This window comes from Salmo trutta, chromosome 5 (genome assembly GCF_901001165.1).
Source record: "Salmo trutta chromosome 5, fSalTru1.1, whole genome shotgun sequence".
NCBI lineage: Eukaryota > Metazoa > Chordata > Actinopteri > Salmoniformes > Salmonidae > Salmo > Salmo trutta.
In genome coordinates, this window is record NC_042961.1 from 50,877,868 (window position 1) to 50,902,418 (window position 24,551).

Sequence of the window (24,551 nt, forward strand, 5' to 3'; positions counted from 1 at the left end):
CACACTGCTTTGATGACTTCACAATAGGGGAGGTTTTTTTTGGGGGGGGGGTTACAAGTTTAAATAGAATAAAAGCAGTGCAGCAAGACTGTGGCTCATGCAAAGATGGTGGGGTGTGGGTTAAAGGTTAGGAGGGAGTCTGGCCCAGGGTTGCAGTCAGATTTATGTATGGGGGGGTCAGAAGTCAAGGCTAAGGGGAGTGGGGGGGGGGGGGGGTAGAAGTCAAGGCTAGGGGGAGTGGGGGGGTCAGAAGTCAAGGCTAGGGGGAGTGGGGGGGGTCAGAAGTCAAGGCTAGGGGGAGTGGGGGGGTCAGAAGTCAAGGCTAGGGGGAGTGGGGGGGGTCAGAAGTCAAGGCTAGGGGGAGTGGGTGGCTCAGAAGTCAAGGCTAGGGGGAGTGGGGGGGGTCAGAAGTCAAGGCTAGGGGGAGTGGGGGGGGTCAGAAGTCAAGGCTAGGGGGAGTGGGGGGGTCAGAAGTCAAGGCTAGGGGGATCAGCGCAATATCTTTTTGGTCTATATGTTTTTTATGATTTTTTTTCTTCACATTTAATTTCTTTATCTTTGTACAAGTATGACACAAGTTCTTGGGCTCATAGAAGTTGTATCTCTCCCTCTGCTGGTTCTGTCTGTGATAGGAGGATGGAGATGAGAGTGGTTATCGTTATGACGGGGAGAGAGGGGGTTGTCTTTTGGGTTTGTCAGCTACATACTGTATAGTATTCCAACTGTGTACACATTAACACATACACAGAAGGATATAAATATACCTGGAAATTGGATATAGTATTGTATTTAAATTCAAATGGATAAATTTGTGCTCAGATGCATTTTGTTAAGTCAACTACATGTACTTTAAGTCCGCAAATATTGCAAATAATGTATTAGGCCTACCCAAGTAGTTTTCCCCAATAACCTGGCTTGAATATATACTAGATTGCGATTACTTTGTAATTGTAGCTGTATCCGTAAAACGTGCATACTACTATGTAGCAATGCTTCCATCAAATGTGTGTGATTATAAAAATCTTGAATTTCTCCTTAATCAAATTCCAAACTTATTAAAAATGTTAGAATTTATCTTCATCCAATTAGTAAACAATTGATAATTACACATATGAATCAATAACGCTAAAAGTTGAATTAGATTAAATCATTTAATCATTAGAAAAACCCATGATTAAATTAGTAATATGTTCAATATTGACACTTAAATATTCACCCTGCATGGGTATCCTTAGCCTGAACTACCCTCTTGTCTTCCCAACCAATTAGAGACAATCTCCATAGTTCCCATGCAGGTAGAATGGAATCATAGAATTAGGAACCATTGTCATTCTATAGAATCCATTCTGATACTGTGTTGAATGAGGGGAAAAGAACATGACCAAAGATGGAGGAGGAGATAGAGGGAGGAGGAGATAGTGGAAGGGAGGATATCAGAAAGCAGGAGGAGGAGGGATAGGAAACTGCACTGTGTGGTCAAAGGTAGTACAATATATAGCGAATAGGAGATGCAGCCTGTGTGTGCTTGTTTCCTGCCACCCGACTGCACTGTACATGTCCTGCCACCCGAGCCACGGCCTGTTCACCCTGCTACCATCTAGAAGGCGGAGACAGTACAGGTGCATCAAAGCTGGGATAAGGAGAGACTGAGGAACAGCTTCTATCTCCAGGCCATCAGACTGTTAAATAGTCACCAGTACCCTGCCCTGAACTTTAATCATTGTTACTAGCCGGCTACCAGCTGGTACTCTACCCTGCACCTTAGAGACTGCTGCCCTATACACATACCCCCTTCATATGTATATACTGTATCCTCGTCATCCTATATAACTACTGCTGTACACACCTTTTCTATTCATATACTGTCTATACACACCATCATATACATAGATATATATATTCCAGACTCTGGCATTGCTCATCCTAATATTTCTTAAATCCTTAATTTTTATTTTGGGGGATTTGTGTGTATTGTTTTGTATTGTTAGATATTACTGCACTGTTGCAACTAGAAACACAAGCATTTCGCTGCACCTGTGTTAACATCCGTCAAATATGTGTAAGCAACCAATAAAATGTGATTTGATTTGTTCCTCTTGTCTCTCCACAGGGCTGCTGGTTTATGGGCTGTGCTGAAGTGGCTGGACAAATGCCAACCTACTTAGTCTTTTTGTCTAGGTCTTCGTGGGCACACACGTTGTTGTGACAATGGAGAGGGCTTAGGTGGGCTAACGGGAGACAGGGTGCGTTTGAGATAGAAACGCCACGTATTGTGCAGGAGGGGGTAGATGCTGGAGGGGTTGGTAGAGGTAATGAATACGGCGAGGAACAATCACATGGTATCAAAAGCAAAGGGAACACTCAGGTGATGATGTCATTTGTAAAGGCATGGGATGGTGATATATGTTAGGGATTTTTTTTTTACAACAGGACAGGGTAAAAAAAATTAATAAATGTACTGGGGGGGGGGGGGGGCACTAAATTCAAAATGTAAAAAATAAATAACAAACTAAAACCAATAAAAAGTTAGTGACTTAAGATGAATGAATAGAAACAGTAGTAGTAAGAAGAAGTAACTCTAATAATACAAAATAAATAAAGTTGTCGGAGGAGAAGGACTTGGTCGAGGCTCGTTGGGCGAGGGGCTCTGCCTCGAGGAGGTGGTGTCGTTGCTCTCTCCCTCTCTCTCTCCATCCCTCTCTCCCTCTCTCTCATCCCTCACTCCTCGCGGAGCTGCAGACGGTAGCGCTGGTAACGGATCTGGAAGAAGAGCCTCTCTTGCGGCGAGCGGCTCATTCCGGGCAGCATGTAATCCTCGGTACCGCCGGTCCGCCGGAAGCCCAGCGACTCATACAGCTTGTGGGCGGCCATCTTGACGGCGGTGGTTCCCAGGACGACGGCGGCGTAGTTGTTATGCATGGCGAACTCCAGCACGCGGCGCCCCAGCAACTTGGCGATGCCCTTGCCGCGGAAGCGCGAGTCCACCGACATGCGGCGTAGTTCCACCGTGTTGTCGTCCTCCCGGCCCTGCGCTGCCACGATGCCGACCACCTGACCTTCCAGCACTGCCACCCAGAAACATGAGCCTGGAGGACCAGAGAGCCAAGTTAGACACACACACACACTACACTTTCTCACACACACACCAAACAACAACACAAATCTGACAGCATATGCTTTACATGTAACCCCCCCAAATACCATCTGACCTGATGTGAAGGGGCTGAAGTGTCAGCCGGACCTACAGTAGGACTTTCCATGGCTGTCTTTATCTGACCCCTGGTTGGCTCAGTGTGACTCAGTGAAGGACTGAAGCAATAAGAAGGGAAGAGTCTACAAGAAGGCTACCCAAAAGCCCCAACACTATTTGCCCTAAAGCCCCCTACACTATTTGCCCTAAAGCCCCCAACACTATTAGACATAAAGCCCCCTACACTATTAGACATAAAGCCCCCTACACTATTTGCCCTAAAGCCCCTACACTATTTGCCCTAAAGCCCCCTACACTATTTGCCCTAAAGCCCCCTACACTATTTGCCCTAAAGCCCCCTACACTATTAGACATAAAGCCCCCTACACTATTAGACATAAAGCCCCCTACACTATTTGCCCTAAAGCCCCATACAAATCAAATGTATTTATTAAGCCCTTTTTACATCAGCAGATGTCACAAAGTGATTATACAGAAACCCAGTCCTACAAACCCAAACAGCAAGCAATGCAGATGTAGAAGCACACTATATTTCTTAACCCCAAGAGCTCATTTAAGGCCAGCTAACACCAGCATGCATTTATGTATTTATACATCACACTTCTCAGAGCCTCTGGCTGAGTGGATCAAGTCGTTTTTTGAATGACAGAAGGAGTGGGACGATTTTTGTTATGTTTTTTTATTAGCATGAGTCGATTAATTACTTTTTTCCCTTATCCGTAATGGAATTGATTTTTTTAAAATGTTTTATTCACCCCTGTCCAGTTGGTGGCAGCAATACAGCATTAGATGTGGTACGTCATAAAACCTTGAAGAAGAAGAAGAAAATCAAACGGACAGTGGACTTCCATCCCCCCAACTATGGCCAGAACAACCTATCATTAAAGCCACAATCTGCAATATTTCCTTCTGTTTAATCAATAGTCATTTCAATGGATTATGCCTACAAGGTGGCAGCCAGGGCTGTTGAAATGGCACATTGTGACTTTAACCCGGCCCTGCTGCTCATGTATCTCGGGATATCACACTAATTACAGACTGGTGTTAATTTGTTCAGATTACAGAGCAATTACAGGTTGCTATACAATGGCTTCTGACAATGAACATAACCATGTCATTCAGATAAATGGTGAACATGAGGATTGGTTCACTCTTTGAAAAAAGGGTTCCAAAAGGGTTCTTTGGCTGTCCCCTCCAAAAAAAATGTTTTGGTCCCATGCATAACCCTTTAGGGTTCCATGTAGAACCCCCTGTGGAATCTCAGGTCCTGGGCCCCCCCCCCCCCCCCCATGGGTGCATGTTTTGGTTTTTGCACTAGCACTACACAGCTGATTCAAATAATCAAAGCTTGATGATGAGTTGGTTATTTGAATCAGCTGTGTGGGGGGGGGGGGGGGGGGGGCAGGACTGAGTTTGGGAAACCCTCTGTTAAGACCGTTAAGTGATAGGATAGCTGCTTTGAAGATATTTTCATAGCAATGTTTCATTTACATTTTCGCGCTCTTATCCAGGCGCTCTTATACAAAGCTACTGACAGACAGCGCATTCAGACAGCGCATTCAGACAGCGCATTCAGACAGCGCATTCAGACAGCGCAAGCTGGGAAAAGCGACCACATATTCACAGTCCTAGAAAGTAGAATCCTTCTTCGAAGTAGCCACTATCAGCTGAACCAGTGACCGGGAAGAAACACGCAGCTGCAGATGTGTGAAAGAAAGTGGAGTTGACTGGAGTGAGGCCCTGGCACACACGATGTAGAACTACATAAGAGTGTCTGTTCTGTTGGTCAGACGTGCCAAAGAAAGCATGTCCAAAATCCACTAACTGGATGGATCTACTAAAAGGAGGAGGGATGCTACACACGAGACACTGGTCACATAGTGGTGGCTGGCGTTTCCATTAGCGAAAACATTTATTTCAACGGACTGAATGAAGTGTATCAGAGAGAGAAAGAGAGAATGAGGGAGGTAGAGAGAGAGAGAGGGGAAGGGAGGGAGTCAGAGAGTGAGGGAGGTAGAGAATGAGGGAGGTAGAGAGGGAGAGGGAGGGAGTTAGAGAGAGATGGAGGTAGACAGAGAGAGAGGGAGGTAGAGAGAGAGAGGGAGGTAGACAGAGAGAGAGGGAGGTAGACAGAGAGGGAGGTAGACAGAGAGAGAGGGAGGTAGAGAGAGAGAGGGAGGTAGACAGAGAGAGAGGGAGGTAGACAGAGAGGGAGGTAGACAGAGAGAGAGGGAGGTAGAGAGAGAGAGGGAGGTAGACAGAGAGAGAGGGAGGTAGACAGAGAGGGAGGTAGACAGAGAGAGAGGGAGGGAGGGAGGGAGTTAGAGAGAGACAGCGGTAGACAGACAGAGAGAGAGGTAGACAGACAGAGAGAGAGGGAGGTAGACAGAGAGAGAGGGAGGTAGAGAGAGAGAGGGAGGTAGACAGAGAGAGAGGGAGGTAGACAGAGAGGGAGGTAGACAGAGAGAGAGGGAGGTAGAGAGAGAGAGGGAGGTAGAGAGAGAGAGGGAGGTAGACAGAGAGAGAGGGAGGTAGACAGAGAGGGAGGTAGACAGAGAGAGAGGGAGGTAGAGAGAGAGAGGGAGGTAGACAGAGAGAGAGGGAGGTAGACAGAGAGGGAGGTAGACAGAGAGAGAGGGAGGGAGGGAGGGAGTTAGAGAGAGACAGCGGTAGACAGACAGAGAGAGAGGTAGACAGACAGAGAGAGAGGGAGGTAGACAGAGAGAGAGAGAGAGAGAGAGAGAGAGAGAGAGAGAGAGAGAGAGGTAGACAGAGAGAGGGAGGTAGACAGAGAGAGGGGGAGGTTGAGAGGTAGAGAGAATGAAAGGGAAAGCAGACGGAGGTTGGTGCTAACTGCTTAATAGCATTATTTGCTCTGAGATGCTCATCATTAAAAAGTACAATCGTACACTGAGCTGTCACTTAGTGTTTGAGCGATTAGACACTCAGGAAGATCCAGACTTACACACACACAGATAAGTACAGACACTCAAACACAGAGACGCGCGACAACAGAAATCTTCATCCACTATAAAATGTTGGTGAAAACGTAATAGTTTGGGCAAGGAGTTCTTCCAGACCATGTAACCTGATAATAAACAGCTCTAGGCCTTGGTCATAATATAAGAGCAGTTGTATACTGCATTTACATTTTTGATGCTCCATGACTTTGTATTGTCAACATAACGTATTGTTTAGCAAGTCCGGGCCTCCCGTGTTTTTACCTGGGCAGAGAATCATGTTTGTCAGCATGTCAGGTATGAGTTGTGTCATTGGGAGGACAAAAATGCCCTGTCTGTCTGTCTGTCTGTCTGTCTGTCTGTCTGTCTGTCTGTCTGTCTGTCTGTCTGTCTGTGTTGTAATGTGAGAGTAATACAGTACTGTGTCTGTGTTGTAGCTATACAGTATCTACAGTATCTAGGGATCAATACAGTACCATGTTGTAGCTATACAGTATCTAGGGATCAATACAGTACCATGTTGTAGCTATACAGTATCTACAGTATCTAGGGATCAATACAGTACCATGTTGTAGCTATACAGTATCTAGGGATCAATACAGTACCATGTTGTAGCTATACAGTATCTAGGGATCAATACAGTACCATGTTGTAGTTATACAGTATCTAGAGATCAATACAGTACCATGTTGTAGCTATACAGTATCTAGGGATCAATACAGTACCATGTTGTAGCTATACAGTATCTAGGGATCAATACAGTACCATGTTGTAGCTATACAGTATCTAGGGATCAATACAGTACCATGTTGTAGCTATACAGTATCTACAGTATCTAGAGATCAATACAGTACCATGTTGTAGCTATACAGTATCTACAGTATCTAGGGATCAATACAGTACCATGTTGTAGCTATACAGTATCTACAGTATCTAGGGATCAATACAGTACCATGTTGTAGCTATACAGTATCTAGAGATCAATACAGTACCATGTTGTAGCTATACAGTATCTACAGTATCTAGGGATCAATACAGTACCATGTTGGAGATGTACAGAGAATGCTGAACAGGTTTTCTGTGGTTGTGGTTGTGTGTGTGTGTGTGTGTGTGTGTGTGTGTGTGTGTGTGTGTGTGTTTGCAAACCCCTCCAAAATGTGTGATATCCTATTTATATTAGATACAACAGTAAACAGTGCTGAAAATAGCATTTAGTCAGCTGTAATATGACATGTCCTTGTAGTCCAGTACAGCACATGTATTTGTATCAAATCCCATCTGGTAGAGAATTGTTACTTTTCCATGACTGACAATGACTGACTGACTGGAGAATATAAAAACCTGTGTGTCTTTCTGCAGATGGTCACCGACACATACACACACTCTCTCTCACACACACACACACACACACACACACACACACACACGTCACAGAGCAAGTGATGAAATTATGCTAATGCACTGCTTGGACGATGTTCTGAGGGATTTAAGGCCCCTGTGGGATTCAGTGGATTAATGATTGAATAAAACAACTGTCAGATGTATTACGGCCGGTCGCCGCGGTAACAAGTGTGCCTGTCCAGACACAGCATGACATGTGGGCATCCCGGAGAGGGTCGCTGACCACAGCTGGGGAGGGTATTAGAAGCTAGATCTGCAAGCAGAGTGACTAGTTGGCTGGGATATTTTCCCATTTGACCTTTGACCTTGGTCATCATTGTGTGTGCAGAGTTCAGAGTGAGTCAAACAATGACTTTTTGGATTCTAGGACTTGGTCCAACTTGGAGGCTCTCCAGTGTTGACTCTCCCTGTCTGTAGTCACAATGCGGGAGAATGTTAGCTGGCTTTGGAATAGCTGCTCCACTTTGGAAGGATCAGATTCAAATTACGGTGTAAAATGTCAGTGTTTTTAGGGTTGGGTTCAATTCCATTTCAGTTCCAGTCAATTCAGGAAGTTTACTGAAATTCCAATTCTCTTTTGGTTTTTGGTTTACTTTCTGAATTGACTGGAATTGAAATGGAATTGACCCCAAACCTGGTCTTCAGTTGTCGCTAATTAGTGCTTTATCTCAGAAGAGATGAGAGTAGAGATGTTAGGTACTGAGAAGGGGGAGGTAGGGGGGAGAGGAGGAGGTAGGAGGGGGGCAAGGAGGGGAAGGTAGGAAGGGGGGTATTAAGAGGAATGAGGAGGTAGGAGGGGGGATACTAAGAGGAAGGGGGCGGTAGAAGGGGGGATACTAAGAGGAAGGGGGCGGTAGGAGGAAGGTGGTAGGGGAGGGAGAAGTAGGAAAAGGGAGGTAGGAGGTGGGAGAGGAGGTAGGAGGGGAGAGGTTGGACGGGGTAGGAGGGCGGGGGTGGGCACGCCTCTGAAGCCACCCCACCATCTGTCAGATCAGAGCCTGTGCCAACAGTCAGGGTTACAGAATTCCGTGAACTTTCCTGGTTTCGAGAAATCCTGTTTGGAGGATTGCTGCTTATTCCCTTATTCCCGGTATTTTGCAAACCTATTTAGGACAGGATGGGACAACCAATAATAATTATTATTATTATTATTATTTAGATGGGGGTACTCAGAGGAAGTGGGAGGTAGGAGGGGCCGGAGAGGAGGGGGGTACTAAGAGGAAGGGGGGAAGTAAGAGGGGAGATACTAAGAGAAAGGGGGGAGATAGGAAGGGACAGGTAGGAAGGAAGAGGTACGGGGAAGCTGAAGCCCTCGCCACCATCTGTCAGAACAGAGAGTGTGCCAACAGACAGGACGGGACAACCAGGCACGCCAGCCCAGGCCGTGTGTGATGTGATGTGTGTAAGATACGCACCACTTTAGTGTTGCTGTAACTACAGATCAAACATTTTATTCATAGATTAGTAATAGTTCAAATGTGAATAGAATATTAGATATTAATAGATTATACATATTCAAGATGATTCTGCTAAAGATGCACTCTCAAACCATTGTATAATTTCAGCCAGCAGTTTTGAAAGTGGTGCTCATGAGCCAAAAGTGGTCCCTGTTTTTTGTGTACTAAGCCATTAAATTGTGTACTATGTCATCCAGTTTGTATGATATGTTACGTCCTGCAAATTATTATTATCATAATCGTTATATATTTTTGCATGATATGTTACGAATACAATTTGTTGTGCTTTAAGATCCTGGAGTGCATCTTTAAGATGTCCCGTGTATATATTAGCGATTAATGTTATGCATCCCAAATCGCACCCTATTCCTTATATAGTGCACTACTTTTGACCAGGGCCCACAGGGTTCCATTTGAGACACAGCCTTGGTCTCTGGTAAAAGCTCAGAGGGATCCCACAGTATTAATTCCTAAGCTGCTGGTTCCATGGTTCAAGAAGCGCCATCCCGTTTATTTGACTTCATTCCGATTCAATTTGTTAGATTTAGAGAAGCTAAATACCACTTAGCTGTAATTATCTCTGTACGGGGGTCACTAACTTCAGATAGGATGAAAGAAAGAGGCAACTGACATTTTCAAACTCTTCTTTACCCAGTGTGTAATACCTACGTTTCAAGCAGACCACCATAGACCATGTGGACAAGAACGCCAAGGTAACCTGTCTAAATAACTATCGCATGACTACACGTAGCACCCACATCTGTAGCCATGAAATGCTTTGAAAGGCTGGTCATGGCTCACATCAACCCACTCCAATTCGCATACCGCCCCAACAGATCCACAGATGATGCAATCTCTATTGCACTCCACACTGCTCTCTCCCACCTGGACAAGAGGAACACCTAAGTGAGAATGCTGTTCATTGACTACAGCTCAGCGTTCAACACCATTGTGCCCTCCAAGCTCATCACTAAGCTCAGGACTCTGGGACTGAACTCCCTCTGCAACTGGATCCTGGACTTCCTGAGGCACCACGTCCAGGTGGTGAGGGTAGGCATCTGCCACACTGATCCACAACACGGGGGCCCCTCAGGGGTGCGTGCTTAGTCCCCTCCTCTACTCCCTGTTCACCCACGACTGTGTGGCCGCGCACGACTCCAACACCATCCTTAAGTTTGCTGGCGACACGACGATGAGACAGCCTATAAGGAGGATGTCTGTGACCTGGTAGTGTGGTACCAGGACATCAACCCCCAACGTCATCAAGACAGAAGAGCTGATCGTGGACTACAGGAAATGAAGGGCTCGAGCACGCCCCCCCTCCACATCGACGGGGCTGTAGTGGAGCGGGTTGAGTTCCTCAGTGTCCACATCACTAAGAAACTATCGTGGTCCACACACCAACACAGTCATGAAGAAGGCTTAACAACGCCTCTTCCCCCTCAGGAGGCTGAAAAGATTTACAACTGCACCATTGAGAGCATCTTGACTGGCTGCATCACTGCTTGGTATGGCAACTGCTTGGCATCTGACCGCAAGGCGCTACAGAGGGTAGTGCGTACAGCCCCGCTTTGCCATCCAGGAACTCCAAACCAGGAAGTGTCAGATGTAGGGCCTAAAAATGGTCAAAGACTCCAGCTACCCAAGTCATAGACTGTTCTCTCTGCTATCGCACAGCAAGCGGTACTGATGCAGCAAGTCTGGAACCAACAGGACCCTGAACAGCTTCTACTCCTAAGCCATAAGATCGCAAAATAATTAGTCAGGTTAGCTATTGGTTAACTATTTAACTATTTGCATTGACCCTTTTTTGCACTAACTCTTTTGACTCGTCACATACAGTACGTTGCTGCTACTGTTTATTATCTGTCCTGTTGCCTAGTCACTTTATCCCTACCTATATGTACATATCTACCTCAACGACCTTGTACCTCTGCACATTGACTCGGACTGGTCTCCTGTGCATTTAGCCACATTCTCGTTCCGCATTGTGTATTTATTCCTCATGTTATTATTTTTCTATGTTCTCTTTTTTCCTCTGCCTTGTTGGGAAGGGCCCGTAAGCATATCACTGTTAGTCTACACATGTTGTTTACAAAGCATGTGACGAATACAATTTGATCTGATTTGATAGGCTAGGATCAGAGAAAGGAGGAGAGAAGACAGAGAGACAAGACAGAGAGGGGGGTGTTGGAGGAGAAGAGAGAGTACCCATCGGCTCACCTGTGTGAGACAGGTGGTGGAGTCTAGCATTCTAGCTGGCAGGGGGTTGGAAAAACTGAAGCGAGAGCCTCAACTTCCTCCTTCTCCCCATCCCTATTCTCCTCCTCCTCCCTATTCTCCTCCTCCTCCCTATTCTCCTCCTACTTCCTCCTCCCTATTCTCCTCCCCTCGCTATTCTCCTCCTCCTCCCCTCGCTATTCTCCTCCTCCTCCCCTCCCTATTCTCCTCCTTCTCCCCCCTCCCTATTCTCCTCCTCCTCCTCGCCCCTATTCTCCTCCTCCTCCCTATTCTCCTCCTTCTCCCTCCTCCCTATTCTCCTCCTCCTCCCCTCCCTATTCTCCTCCTTCTCCCTCCTCCTCCTCCCCTCCCTATTCTCCTCCTTCTCCCTCCTCCCTATTCTCCTCCTCCCTATTCTCCTCCCCTCGCTATTCTCCTCCTCTTCCCCTCGCTATTCTCCTCCTCCTCCCCTCCCTATTCTCCTCCTCCTCCTCCCTATTCTCCTCCTCCTCCTCCTCCCTATTCTCCTCCTCACCGCCCTATTCTCCTCCTCCTCCCCTCCCTATTCTGCTCTTTCTCCCCCCTCCCTATTCTCCTCCTTCTCCCTCCTCCCTATTCTCCTCCTTCTCCCCCCTCCCTATTCTCCTCCTCTCCCTATTCTCCTCCTCCTCTCCCTATTCTCCTCCCCTCCCTATTCTCCTCCCCTCCCTATTCTCCTCCTCCTTCTCCTCCCTATTCTCCTCCTCACCGCCCTATTCTCCTCCTCCTCCCCTCCCTATTCTGCTCTTTCTCCCCCCTCCCTATTCTCCTCCTTCTCCCCCTCCCTATTCTCCTCCTTCTCCCCCTCCATATTTTCCTCCTCTCCCTATTCTCCTCCTCCTCTCCCTATTCTCCTCCCCTCCCTATTCTCCTCCCCTCCCTATTCTCCTCCCCTCCCTATTCTCCTCCTCCTCCCCTCCCTATTCTCCCTATTCTCCTCCTCCTCCCCTCCCTATTCTCCTCCCTCCCTATTCTCCTCCCCTCCCTATTCTCCTCCTCCTCCCCTCCCTATTCTCCTCCTCCCCTCCCTATTCTCCCTCCTCCCTATCCTCCTCCCTATTCTCCTCCTCCTCCTTTGAGAAACATTGGCTCTGAGAAGAAGGGATCAGCTGGTTAAGAGTCAGACATGGAGAACTAGGAGCTAGCTTAACTAGAGAGGGGGTCATAGGACCCTGGTAGATGGGGATGGGAGTAGACAGTAGGGCGTGAGGGTATCATAGCCCGGGTTTGAAGGAAGTGGAGAGGACTCTACCAGGGCAGTAAGGAGGAATGGAAGGAGGAGAGAGCTATTACAAGAGCTTTAAACACTATTTCATTTGGAAAGATTTTTTACTCAGGATTTGAATGTGACAGATTTTTTTATTCTAACTGGTATAGGAAAAGAATATGCTTCCTGCCGTGGGCGTGCATTGGTAGGAGAATATGTTGTAATGTTATGATATGACCCCCCCCTCCCTCCATAACCCTTTTCATTGTGCTTAACAAGATTATTGTCTATCCATTCAGATGAAACCTATGAGGGTAATTCAGTTGATAAGCATTTAGTCTAGACAGTGCACAACCTTGCTGTGTGTGTGTGTGTGTGTGTGTGTGTGTGTGTGTGTGTGTGTGTGTGTGTGTGTGTGTGTGTGTGTGTGTGTGTGTGTGTGTGTGTGTGTGTGTGTGTGTGTGTGTGTGTGTGTAAGATTAAACAAAAGCTCATTAACAGCTTGTGTCCGCTTTAGTGTGTGTTCATACTTGATACAGATCATCCCTTTGTTAGGGTTATGCGTGTGTGTGTGTGTGTGTGTGTGCGCGCGCGCACGTGTGTAGCAGACATGAGTCGGTCATGGTTGCTCATGGTCACATGATGAGGTAGAAGCAAATTTCCTCTTGATCTAACAGTCAGGGTGTTGGTTTGCCCCGCAGTAGACCAGGGAATGAGTTTACTAGGGTATCTCTGGGTATAGGATGGGACCCCCCCCAAGTCACAGACCCTCCCCCCCCAGGTGGCTTGCTCATTCTCCTGGGAACAAAGTGCATGCTGGGAATATGGATGTTCCGGACAGCTATACCACACACATCATTGTTTTGTCCCCATGTCACCCTAACAGATGAGACCAGGAGCACACACACACATGCTTACACACGCACATCTATGCACATACACTCATATGCACACTTCTCACACACTTCTCACACACTACTCACAACAGATGTCAAATCATTATGTAAGCATGAATAGTTAACATGGCTACACACAAGCCCGCCCATCTAAGGAAGACCTACAAGCTCCAGCATATCTGCCATACACACTAACCTGTGCCCTGTCATTCATTACACACACTACCCCTGGTATGTTACACACACACACACACCCCGCCCTCTGTCTCCATTACAGCTCCATTAGCGCCTGAGACAGTGTAGGAGCATTAATCACAAAGGAGGCTGCAGCACTGGCCTTTTCCCATTAGTTTTACTGCCCTGGGTGGCTCATCACTCACACTGTGTGTGTGTGTGTGTGTGTGTGTGTGTGTGTGTGTGTGTGTGTGTGTGTGTGTGTGTGTGTGTGTGTGTGTGTGTGTGTGTGTGTGTGTGTGTGTGTACATGCCCAACTCAGGTCCTCTCACTGCTACAGTCAAAGGGTTGGAGGTTTCGTAAAAAATCCCTTCCTCTCCCCTCCTCTTCTGTAAATCACTAACCAAAACCCTCTGTTAACGTCTAAGATGTTGTGAGGCAGAGGAAGATGTGCTTTTTTCTGTGTCTCACCCACTCACTCATAAAGATCAGACCACATGATTGGTTACCCAAGATCGGATCATATGATTGGTCACCTGGGAGTAAAGTGTTTTAGAAACAATAATGTTTTTAACATCTCATTTTGCCTCTTGTTGGGTCCATTGTTCAGTATCGATTAAAAACCATTTTTTTGAGTAGCGCTTTTGCAGTTCACATATTTTTGGGGTGTGTCATTGTACAATGAATAAGCCACTTACTGAAATTTGCTATGAAGTTAGTAGAGATTAAACTCAGTGACATCTACTTAGATTGATACCCCTCTCGAATGGACAATCAAGAATGTACTAGAACTGGAATGAAACTTTTTCTCTCTCTTTCTTTCTCTCTCTCTCTTTCTTTATCTCTTTCTTTATCTTTCTATATATCTATCTTTCTTTCTTTCTTTCTTACTCTCTCTCTCCAGGTGATGTCTAACCCAGCTCTCCACAGCTACTGTGACATCCTCAACAATAAAGGGAGGGAGCGGAAGGATGGAAGGAGCGTTTATCTACTGTGTGTATAGCGAGCTACCTCAGCTGACGAGCTAGAGAGAGTTCCCAAGGGAGACCCTACGTGGAGCAAACCTTCCCCCATATCCCGATCAAATGCTTCCATTTTCTACCTTGCCTTCTTTCTCTCTCTCTGTCTCTTTGTCTGACACACTCTGCCTCTGACACACTCTGCCTCTGTCTGACACACTCTGCCTCTGTCTGACACACTCTGCCTCTGTCTGACACACTCTGCCTCTGTCTGACACACTCTGTCTGACTGCCTCTGTCTGACTGCCTCTCTGACTGCCTCTCTGACTGCCTCTCTGACTTACTCTGTCACTGTCTCTCTGACTGTCACTGTCTTTCTGACTGCCTCTGTCACTGTCTCTCTGACTGCCTCTGTCACTGTCTCTCTGACTGCCTCTGTCACAGTCTCTCAGACTGCCTCTGTCACTGTCTCTCTGACTGCCTCTGTCACTGTCTCTCTGACTGCCTCTGTCACTGTCTCTCTGACTGCCTCGGTCTCTGTCTCTCTGACTGCCTCAGTCTCTGTCTCTCTGACTGCCTCTGTCACTGTCTCTCTGACTGCCTCTGTCACTGTCTCTCTGACTGCCTCTGTCACTGTCTCTCTGACTGCCTCGGTCTCTGTCTCTCTGACTGCCTCTGTCACTGTCTCTCTGACTGCCTCTGTCACTGTCTCTCTGACTGCCTCGGTCTCTGTCTCTCTGACTGCCTCGGTCTCTGTCTCTCTGACTGCCTCTGTAACTGTCTCTCTGACTGCCTCTGTCACTGTCTCTCTGACTGCCTCTGTCACTGTCTCTCTGACTGCCTCTGTCACTGTCTCTCTGACTGCCTCTGTCACTGTCTCTCTGACTGCCTCTGTCACTGTCTCTCTGACTGCCTCGGTCTCTGTCTCTCTGACTGCCTCGGTCTCTGTCTCTCTGACTGCCTCTGTCACTGTCTCTCTGACTGCCTCTGTCACTGTCTCTCTGACTGCCTCGGTCTCTGTCTCTCTGACTGCCTCGGTCTCTGTCTCTCTGACTGCCTCTGTCACTGTCTCTCTGACTGCCTCTGTCACTGTCTCTCTGACTGCCTCGGTCTCTGTCTCTCTGACTGCTTCTGTCACTGTCTCTCTGACTGCCTCGGTCTCTGTCTCTCTGACTGCCTCTGTCACTGTCTCTCTGACTGCCTCTGTCACTGTCTCTCTGACTGCCTCTGTCACTGTCTCTCTGACTGCTTCTGTCTCTGTCTCTCTGACTGCCTCTGTCACTGTCTCCGTATCTCTCTCAGCAGAGCTATAATAAGCAGCAGGTACAGTGAGTGATAGTAGTGAAGTATCTGCACCCACTAACCCCCCAGAACAGAATGAGATCACTGTCATTAGCAGGGAAGTGAATAGGGGCTAACAGACAAGTAGACAGCATCCCAAATGGCACTCTATTCCCTACATAGTAGCCAGTAGGGCTCTGGTCAAAAGTAGTGCACTATATAGGGACTAGTGTGTCATTTGGGATGTGGAAGTAGACTGCTCTGTCTAGGCAGGACCCGGTATGGGACAGGCTCTGACCCAGACTGAGATATGAGGACAACAACCCATCTGGTTGCTCTTATCACTGCCCTGGGGCCCAGGAATCAGGTGGCTGTAACTGTTGAGTCACCTTGGCCCATCTACCTATGTACTGTGTGGAGCAGACTAGATACCTTCACTGTAGAGAGCAAGGTTGATTGAGTCCCAAATGGCACCCTATTCCCTACATAGTGTACTACTTTTGACCAGAGCACAATGAGCCCTGGTCAAAAGTAATGCACTATATAGGGAATAGGGTGCCATTAGGAATTGGGCCCAAGCTTCATAATGTTGAAGTTAGGAACTTGGTAAAGGAGCTTGGTTTTGCCTTGTGCCGAATCACGCCCCTTCGCCATGTCTGGTAGAACAACGGGGGCTGCGGGGGTACTTGCTACGCCACTGTTTATAACTAGCTAGAAGTTATCTAAGATGTGACAAATAAATGATCTCCAGCTCAGCACTCCAACTATGTATCTGGTTTGCTAACGTGCTAGCTAATTGGCTAGACGGCAAGATCAAGCCAATCAATCCTCTCCTGGAACAAGAGCCTTGCTGTCTAATATTTGTTTTGTGCATGCAGAAAATTGTGAGTAGCCTTTTGAGATAGTTGTAGAACTTTATGAGCTGGAATATCTGTCATTGCAATTAGTTTATGTTCGCTTGCTCATGTTAGCATTTAGCTAGCGTCCACTATGGGAATTCTGAGTGTGTGCGCAGCCACGCACCTCCTCCAGGACTGCCGCGCAGAAGACATGCCAGGCCACGCTGAGACACAACAGACTGAACATCACTGAGTTCCCCCCCATTAGTTAGCACTATATACATCAACGTTTTTTCTGTGATCGAAACAACATTACATCAGCCCCTTTTCAATGCAACAAACCGAAACAAATCTAACTTTGCAAGATTGAGTCTGATTTTGTTGTAGGCAGAGCCAAATCGTAACAGAGTATAATTCTGTTGGCCGGGGTAGCCCATAATAAGTCTTTCAATCACCTGTGAGTGAATGCGCTTTTCAGATCAGTTCAGATCAGAGCTGTGCATGTGCACATTTGCTGATATTCTTTTCTAGTTAGCGAGTTATTAGCCCTGTTCTAGATAAGTATAGGTCAGCAACGGGGAGTTACTGCTTCCTACAAGATCACAAAATGTGGAGGCTACATTTCAAGTTGTCTTTAAAAAGCCAGTCAGGTAAAAAGCTTCTGTCTTAATTATGGGGGCAGTGTTGTATTTTGAGACAGGCTTGAATATACAGATAAGCTAATAGGCAGAGGGGTAGCCTACATTGTCTAATTCTCTGTATGGTAATTACTATAATTTTTATAACTTTTTTTTTAAAGTCTCAAGCAATGTAGGCCTGCATTGAACACCATATATAGGATACTATAGGCTATATGATAGAAATCAAAAGCTATTTCCATGGGAAAATGTTATGGGATTTGCTCCATTGGTTTAGTTGGTAGGCCTACATTATGCTCAGATAGCCACAATAGCCTATTGACTACTGTCTAAATCTGTAATTACATTTTTTGTCATCTTTGAATATGTTTTAGTTTGATTCGCTATCAACGCACGCCGGAAGTTCTCACAATGTTCATGTTTCCGCTCAAAATACCTACAATTTGCTCAGTGCCCCCAAAAATGTGAGGGAACATTGCTTGGGACCCCAACAAACATTTACGTTGGGAAAGAAAAAGCGGCCCCTGTTTGCACTGACATTAATACCGTATACCCTGCTATGGTACAGGAACTTTATGAAGGTATGAAAATCTGGATACTGCCAGACCCTACTTGGTATAGACTACAGAACAGTGGTGTGAAAGTGGATGGATTGATTTGTTGATTAATGAAACAGCCTTTATCGATTGGTTGATTAATGACACAGCCTTTATTGATTGGTCGATTAATGACACAGCCTTTATCGATTGGTTGATTAATGAAACAGCCTTTATCATTTGGTCGATTAGTGACACAGCCTTTATCGATTGGTTGATTAATGACACAGCCTTTATCGATTGGTTGATTAATGACACAGCCTTTATCGATTGGTTGATTAAAGACACAGCCTTTATTGATTGGTTGATTAATGACACAGCCTTTATTGATTGGTTGATAGTACCACAGGGATGTCAGGGAAAACTCAAGCTTGTAGAATTAATGTCCTGCTCTTTGACGTTAAGAATTCCTAGTTAAACACCCACCCCCATGCCTCTATTGTTCCTGGTATGTCCCATGCACACACACACACACACACGCTGAGCAGAGGGTTGAGATAACAGATGGCTTTTTGTGACAGTGGGACGAGTAAATGCATGCACACACATTATAGTGATGGGGGGGATCGATACAGTTACATATCGGGATATTATTTCTGACGATATATTGTATCGTTTTGACAATATCGCAATATTATTTTTGCGATAGTTGGCTGTACCTGCACCAACAGTATTCTTACTTCATAGCTTGTTCTCCATCTTCTTTTTAAATAGGGAGACCATTTGTTTTCAACACTTTTTTTATTTCCATGACTGATCAAAACCGGTTTTCTCATGGCTCTCTCTTGTCCTTCTGCAGCAGACAAATGGTGAGCAGTATGTTCGGATCATCGAATCGCAATAAAATCTCAGTATCGAATCGCAATACATATAGAATCATGAGAATCCTGACAATTACAATACGTATCGTATCGGCACCTAAGTATTGCGATAATATCGTATCGGGAGGACCCTGGCAAATCCCAGCCCTAACACACATACAGTGCCTTCGGAAAATATTCAGAACCCTTGACTTTTTCCACATTGTTAGGTTACGGCCTTATTTTAAAATGTATTATTATTTTTTCCCCCTCATCAATCTACACACAATACCCCATAATGACAAAGCAAAAACAGGTTTTTAGAAATGTTTACACATTTTTTTACAATGAAAAACTGAAATGTCACATTTAAATAAGTATTGATCGGGTTCAAGTCTGGGCTCTGGCTGGCCCACTCAAGGACATTCAGAGACTTGTCCCGAAGCCACTCCTGCGTTGTCTTGGCTGTGTGTTTAGGGTCGTTGTCCTGTTGGAAGGTGAACCTTCGCCCCATTCTGAGGTCCTGAGCGCTCTGGAGCAGGTTTTCATCAAGGATCTTTTTGTACTTTGCTCAGTTCATCTTTGCCTCGATCCTGAAGCTGAAAAACATCCCCACGGCATGATGCTGCCACCACCATGCTTCACTGTAGGGATGCTGCCAGGTTTCCTCCAGGAAGAGTCTTGGTGGTTCCAAACTTCTTCCATTTAAGAATGCAGGAAGGCCACTGTGTTCTTGGTGACCTTCAATGCTGCAGAAATGTTTTGGTACCCTTCCCCAGATCTGTGCCTCGACACAATCCTGTCTCTGAGCCCTACGGACAATTCCTTTGACCTCATGGCTTGGTTTTTGCTCTGACATGCACTGTCAACCATGGGACCTTATATAGACAGGTGTGTGCCTTTCCAAATCATCTCCAATCAATTGAATGTACCACAGGTAATAGAAACAGGATGCACCTGACCTCAATTTGCATAGCAAAGGGTCTGAATACTTCTGTAAATAAGTTATTTCTGTTTTTTTATTTCTAAAAACCTGTTTTCGCTTTTTCATTATGGGGTATTGTGTGTAAATTGCTGAGGATTTTAAAAAAATCTATTTTAGAATAAGGCTGTAACATAACAAAATATGGAAAAGTCAAGGGGTCTGAATACTTTCTGAAGGCACTGTATACACATACTGAAGAGGAGATAGGGGCGTTGATCTGTCCCTGGCCAGTTGAGACTGTGTGTGTGTGTGTGTGTGTGTGTGTGTGTGTGTGTGTGTGTGTGTGTGTGTGTGTGTGTGTGTGTGTGTGTGTGTGTGTGTGTGTGTGTGTGTGTGTGTGTGCACTGGATAACGGAGCCTAGCGAACACAATGTCAGCAAGAGGGGGAAAATCAATGAGAGGCTTATCAAACACCTGCCTTTTAGGAGATTCACAAATAACTGACAATTGACCCCGAGATGTAGGGTAGAGGTGGCTAAAAGTGTGTGTGTGTGCGGTGTGTGTGTGTGTCAGCATGTGAGAGAGACAGAGAGAGAAAGTGATTTGATTATAGCCTAAAGTTTTGGAACGGAACAAGGAGGAAGTGTGTCATAGCTCAATTCTTAGAATCGACGTGTTTTGGATCAGAGGAGATTTATGGATTGTCCTAATTAGGGACTGATGTAGTTGAGGAAATGACTCCAACGAGGCTTGGCCGGCAGAGAGGCTTGGCTGACTGCTGCAGAAAGTCTATCAGCAGTTTCCTCCTTGCAATCAATAGGCCCAGTAGTGTGGCTTGCCCTGAACCCTCCCTCAGTAACAAAGTGGAGCGAGTCGCCCTGCATACTTAATAAGCAGGCAGACTGCCTCGGTTTTTGAACGCATAACAGCATAACATGCGTCCCAAATGGCACCCAATTCCCTACATAGTGCACTACTTTTGGCCAGGGCCCATGGGTCTGCGGATGAACATTTTATATACTGACAAAGACAACAGATTAGGCCTATTTCATTGTCACATTCTATTCAGTATATAGTTTGTGTGTTGTGTCCAATTGCCCCCTATCCCCTCTTACCTGTAGGTTTCATGTAATACTCCTCGATGTCCGCCATGTCAGTGTGGAGCGCGCAGGCCAGATAGCTGTGGATGACTTTGTGGCTGTAGAAGTAACGCGCGCCCATGAGAAGGAACGGCGCGCAGCAGGTCAGCGCGAGGGATTTGGTCACAACAAAGCACATCACTATGGAGATAAGGAAGAAAAATAAACGATACCTGTCAGAAAAAAGAATCAAATGTTGGATTTTGGCGGAAGTCACACACATAACCAAACAGTGACATTCCAAAAAGAACTATATGTGGCTGCTTCAAAATAAGACCAGTCCCTAATATCACACATGTAATACGGAGTAAGTCATTGAAAAAAACATCACATGACATCCTATGTTGAATATGTATTTATTTTACTGGGTGCAAATTTAAGTTTATACACATAGCCTAGATATCCTACACATCCAATAAATAGCCTTTTAATATCATCTCAGACTCTGGTCCATTTAATATCATCTCAGACTCTGGTCCATTTACTGCAGTCGGTGCTTTTTGGAGTAGCCTATTTCTCTGATTAGGCAGCACGGTGGCGCCAGAGTGGAACCCACCACAGACAGGCTGTGCAGCAGCATTGCATGTTATTATGTTTTCGTCTAGCCTGGCATGATGCAACACTATTTTACTCCATTGCACCACGATGTGGCGTGCTTACTGTCAACAGTGTGCCCTTACTTTGTAGCGGCATGGTTCCAAATAATAGCGTCATATCCACATGATAGCCCACACCAATTTTCAGACAACATTTCGACAGTGAAGTATAGTATGTTTTGTTGGTTTTTACTGTTTAATCTGTATGGTACTTACCACGGTACAGATAAAGGAATGAGGTGTACATACGTACGTGATGAACATTTTGAAAGGAACATCTGCACTCGAATTATAAACAATGCCAGCATGCGCACGCGGCTGGTCGTGCTGCCCGTTGTGTGCACGTACAGTAAAATGTGTGTATGATGGGAACTGGTGAGAGGGGGTGCGATTGGTGCACGCACGCGCACACTGTGGGCCAATCCTCAAGTTCTATTCATTCATGCGTCCAACCCAACCGGCAATCGGCATCGTAGCGCCCTACACGCACATCCAACAGGGCACCGACTACATACTACATGCACCATGCGTTTTAGCCATGCCTTTGTGTTGCGGTTTGATGCGGTGCTGTAAGGCACATGAGCTACATGCCGGAATCGAGGAAAAGAGGGTATCGAATTATCCATTAACACACATTGATGCTCCGACAGATTATAGTTTTCCTTCAACTGCAATTCAACTCACAATTAAAAATAAAAACATTTTGCATTGATTGGTTTTCATGTGTTAGTAGGGTTGGGTTATTCATTAAGAATGTATTTTACAACAATCATTTTCAAATACATAGCATACATGGGTAAAATGAAAAGCGTTTTTCAATGAGTAATGGCAGCTTTAAACGAATTTCACTCCAGTAAATCGTCAGTATAGGGGGAATCGTGTCACTTACGCGTCAGAAGAGCATATACGAATTGGGTTTGACTTTGCTGTAATATGCCTCTGAATGCAGTGTTGGGTATCCTCTCCATTATCCCCTCATAAAAGATGCGGCGCACTTCCACATGGTCCGTGCGCTCAAACTCGCGGATCAAAACCGTATCTTTCCTCACATCATTTTCCTCGAGAGGATTCGGTGCCGGTGTGGAAGAAGTCCACATTTGCGAGGAGGAAAGGATAATAGAATCTTTTTTTGTCCCTTGTATGGCATCGTGTTCATCCGCAACAATTTTTGTCTCGCAAACCATTTTTGGAGACGAACAATGCATGCAACTGGCCTCAAAAATAACTCGAACCTTGGTAAGAATAGAAATGGGATACGATGCGTTTATAAATATGCAAAGAAAAAAGACGGCGGGTGTTTCTGTTGCAACCCTGAGCGTTTCTGCACGACCAAGGGTTGCCGGCCAGCACTTAGCCTATTTATAATGCGCCCTAGCGGATGCATTCAGATTCAGGGGCTGGCCCGCACAGCGCGTGCATTGGCTCAGGCGCTTCTCTATTCGATTCTGATAGGCGGATAGAGACAAGAGTGAGGCACCCGGTTTAATTATTTTTTTAAACATCAACATTGCTCCTGGTGTGCCGGCGAAATTCCACACATGTGTGTTTGAGGGGGACAGGGAGGGTGGACTTGCGTAAGGGTATTTCGGAACATGTAGACTAATGGGGCCCTTTGAAGCTCACCCCAAACAACCCGGCCTGCACCGGTTTACCTGCTGCGGGAGCTGCGCCAGACCCCTCTCTTCAGTGATGACTGAAATTACACTTGCCAGAATGGATAAGACGCGTTCATAGGAGGACGCATGAGATTTCATGCGTCAAAATATAAAGGACACTTGGTGATGGTGGGACTGTGCAGCCTATGGCTGGTTAGGTGGCTGCGGCGCGGCGCTTCGCTCCTCCCGGCGTTGTGCCTCTTTCGATCTCCGGTCTCATGACTGACAGTTCTGCTGCACTGCAGTGATTCCACCCCGGTTTTATTCTCGCCTCACTCGTCCTTCCCCCGACACTTTCCGTACGACGGCGTTTCGGTGTATCACCATTGAACATTCCTTAGCCTAAGTCGTAGGACTGGCTGTGTAGGCTATAGTATGAGGTAATTTAAATTCCATGTCATTCATTTATTCACACAGGCTACAATTGACTGTTCACATTAATGCAGTGTTCTATTTAAACGTGGCCATATGCCTCACTGGATATATCAATCATATCAATACACATTTATGTGGTGATGTTTTGTTGACACTGAAGGGGCGACACCGCCTATAATAAACCAATGCCGTTACAATGGTCCCGCTACTACTACACCCAATTCAATTCCGTGACGTGACGTCTCTTCTGTCCTCGATTATGCCTATGGTTTATTACGCCTGTAAGCAATATTATAATCGCAGTGGAGAAAGTTTCACTTAGCGGATGCCTTCATAGGCCAAACGCTCTACCAATACATTACACATTTGATTTGGCTTCGTTCCATAGCTCGCAGCCTAAAATTTAAAGCATTATCTTAATTTTCTGACGTTTTCATGATTTTTTTAGGCTAGCATTATTAACCTAACGAAGAAAATGCATTTGTATAGCTCTAAATGAGTTAGGTATAAGATGTTACTAGCCTATCGCACTGAACAGAACTAGACTAGTGTGTATATATATATAAATCATTGGTTTAGACTGGAATCATCAGCACCTCTCCCGCCCTACTGTTGATAACACACCCACCCCACTCCATTCCCCAGGAACACATCAATCCCATGCAGTCTATAGGTCTGTCCAAACACCTAAACATTCCCAAATGTGTATGGTCGTCGACGCGTCGAGCCGCAGACCTCAAAACATGCGCACGGGGCAGAGTAGCCCTTGCAGTAGACTATAGGTTGTAATAGCCTAGACATCGCAGGTTTCTCGCGCGCAAGACGCACTCATTTCACACAGCAAGACAGCAGCAGCACATGCGGGTGGACTGAACCGAAGCTCCCTCTGCCGGCAGACGGATCAGAAGGTGTCCTGAGCATGCGCGGATTGATCTTACACCAGCATCGACTGCATGGAATCGACAGACTACATGCGTTACGTTTTTCCCTGAACGGTGGTTTATTAGGGTCCTATACATATAACCATACATGTGTTGTTATATTTCAGGTGATATACAATAGCAGAGGGAGATTCAAGGGGACCTCGGTCACAGTCAGTGGGATTTTATAGAGGCTGCAGTGGACAACACTTTACCCCTCAGCAAACCATAGAAATAGAATGAAGGAGGATTGGAGTTATGTA

The 24,551-nt window shown here is 45.9% G+C and overlaps 1 protein-coding gene across 2 annotated transcripts; it reads right to left on the bottom strand.

Annotated features, from left to right (window-relative positions):
* Nucleotides 1-1,847: 1,847 nt before the first annotated feature.
* On the bottom strand, nt 1,848-22,678 carry LOC115194410 (N-acetylaspartate synthetase). Of its 2 annotated transcripts, none has more exons than XM_029754086.1 (3): nt 22,228-22,678; nt 20,719-20,883; nt 1,848-3,086 (listed from the first exon to the last, which is right to left on the bottom strand). In XM_029754086.1, the coding sequence occupies exons 1-3, from the start codon at nt 22,541-22,543 to the stop codon at nt 2,719-2,721; spliced, it is 849 nt and encodes a 282-aa protein (XP_029609946.1). In that variant the 5' UTR covers nt 22,544-22,678; the 3' UTR covers nt 1,848-2,718. The 2 variants fall into 2 exon arrangements, with proteins under 2 accessions (XP_029609946.1, XP_029609947.1); XM_029754087.1 differs by lacking the exon at nt 22,228-22,678 and adding an exon at nt 21,592-22,174 and having other exon boundaries at nt 20,719-20,915.
* Nucleotides 22,679-24,551: the final 1,873 nt, after the last annotated feature.

Bases quoted from the DNA above. Each gene is read 5' to 3' on its own strand.
- LOC115194410 (XM_029754086.1), bottom strand. From the start codon at position 22,543: ATGCATTGTTCGTCTCCAAAAATGGTTTGCGAGACAAAAATTGTTGCG. The intron at 20,884-22,227 runs GTAAGTGACACG...TTATCTCCATAG, and splicing joins CGTATATGCTCTTCTGACGC to TGATGTGCTTTGTTGTGACC. The intron at 3,087-20,718 runs GTAAGAGGGGAT...CTGGTCCTCCAG, and splicing joins GTATTACATGAAACCTACAG to GCTCATGTTTCTGGGTGGCA.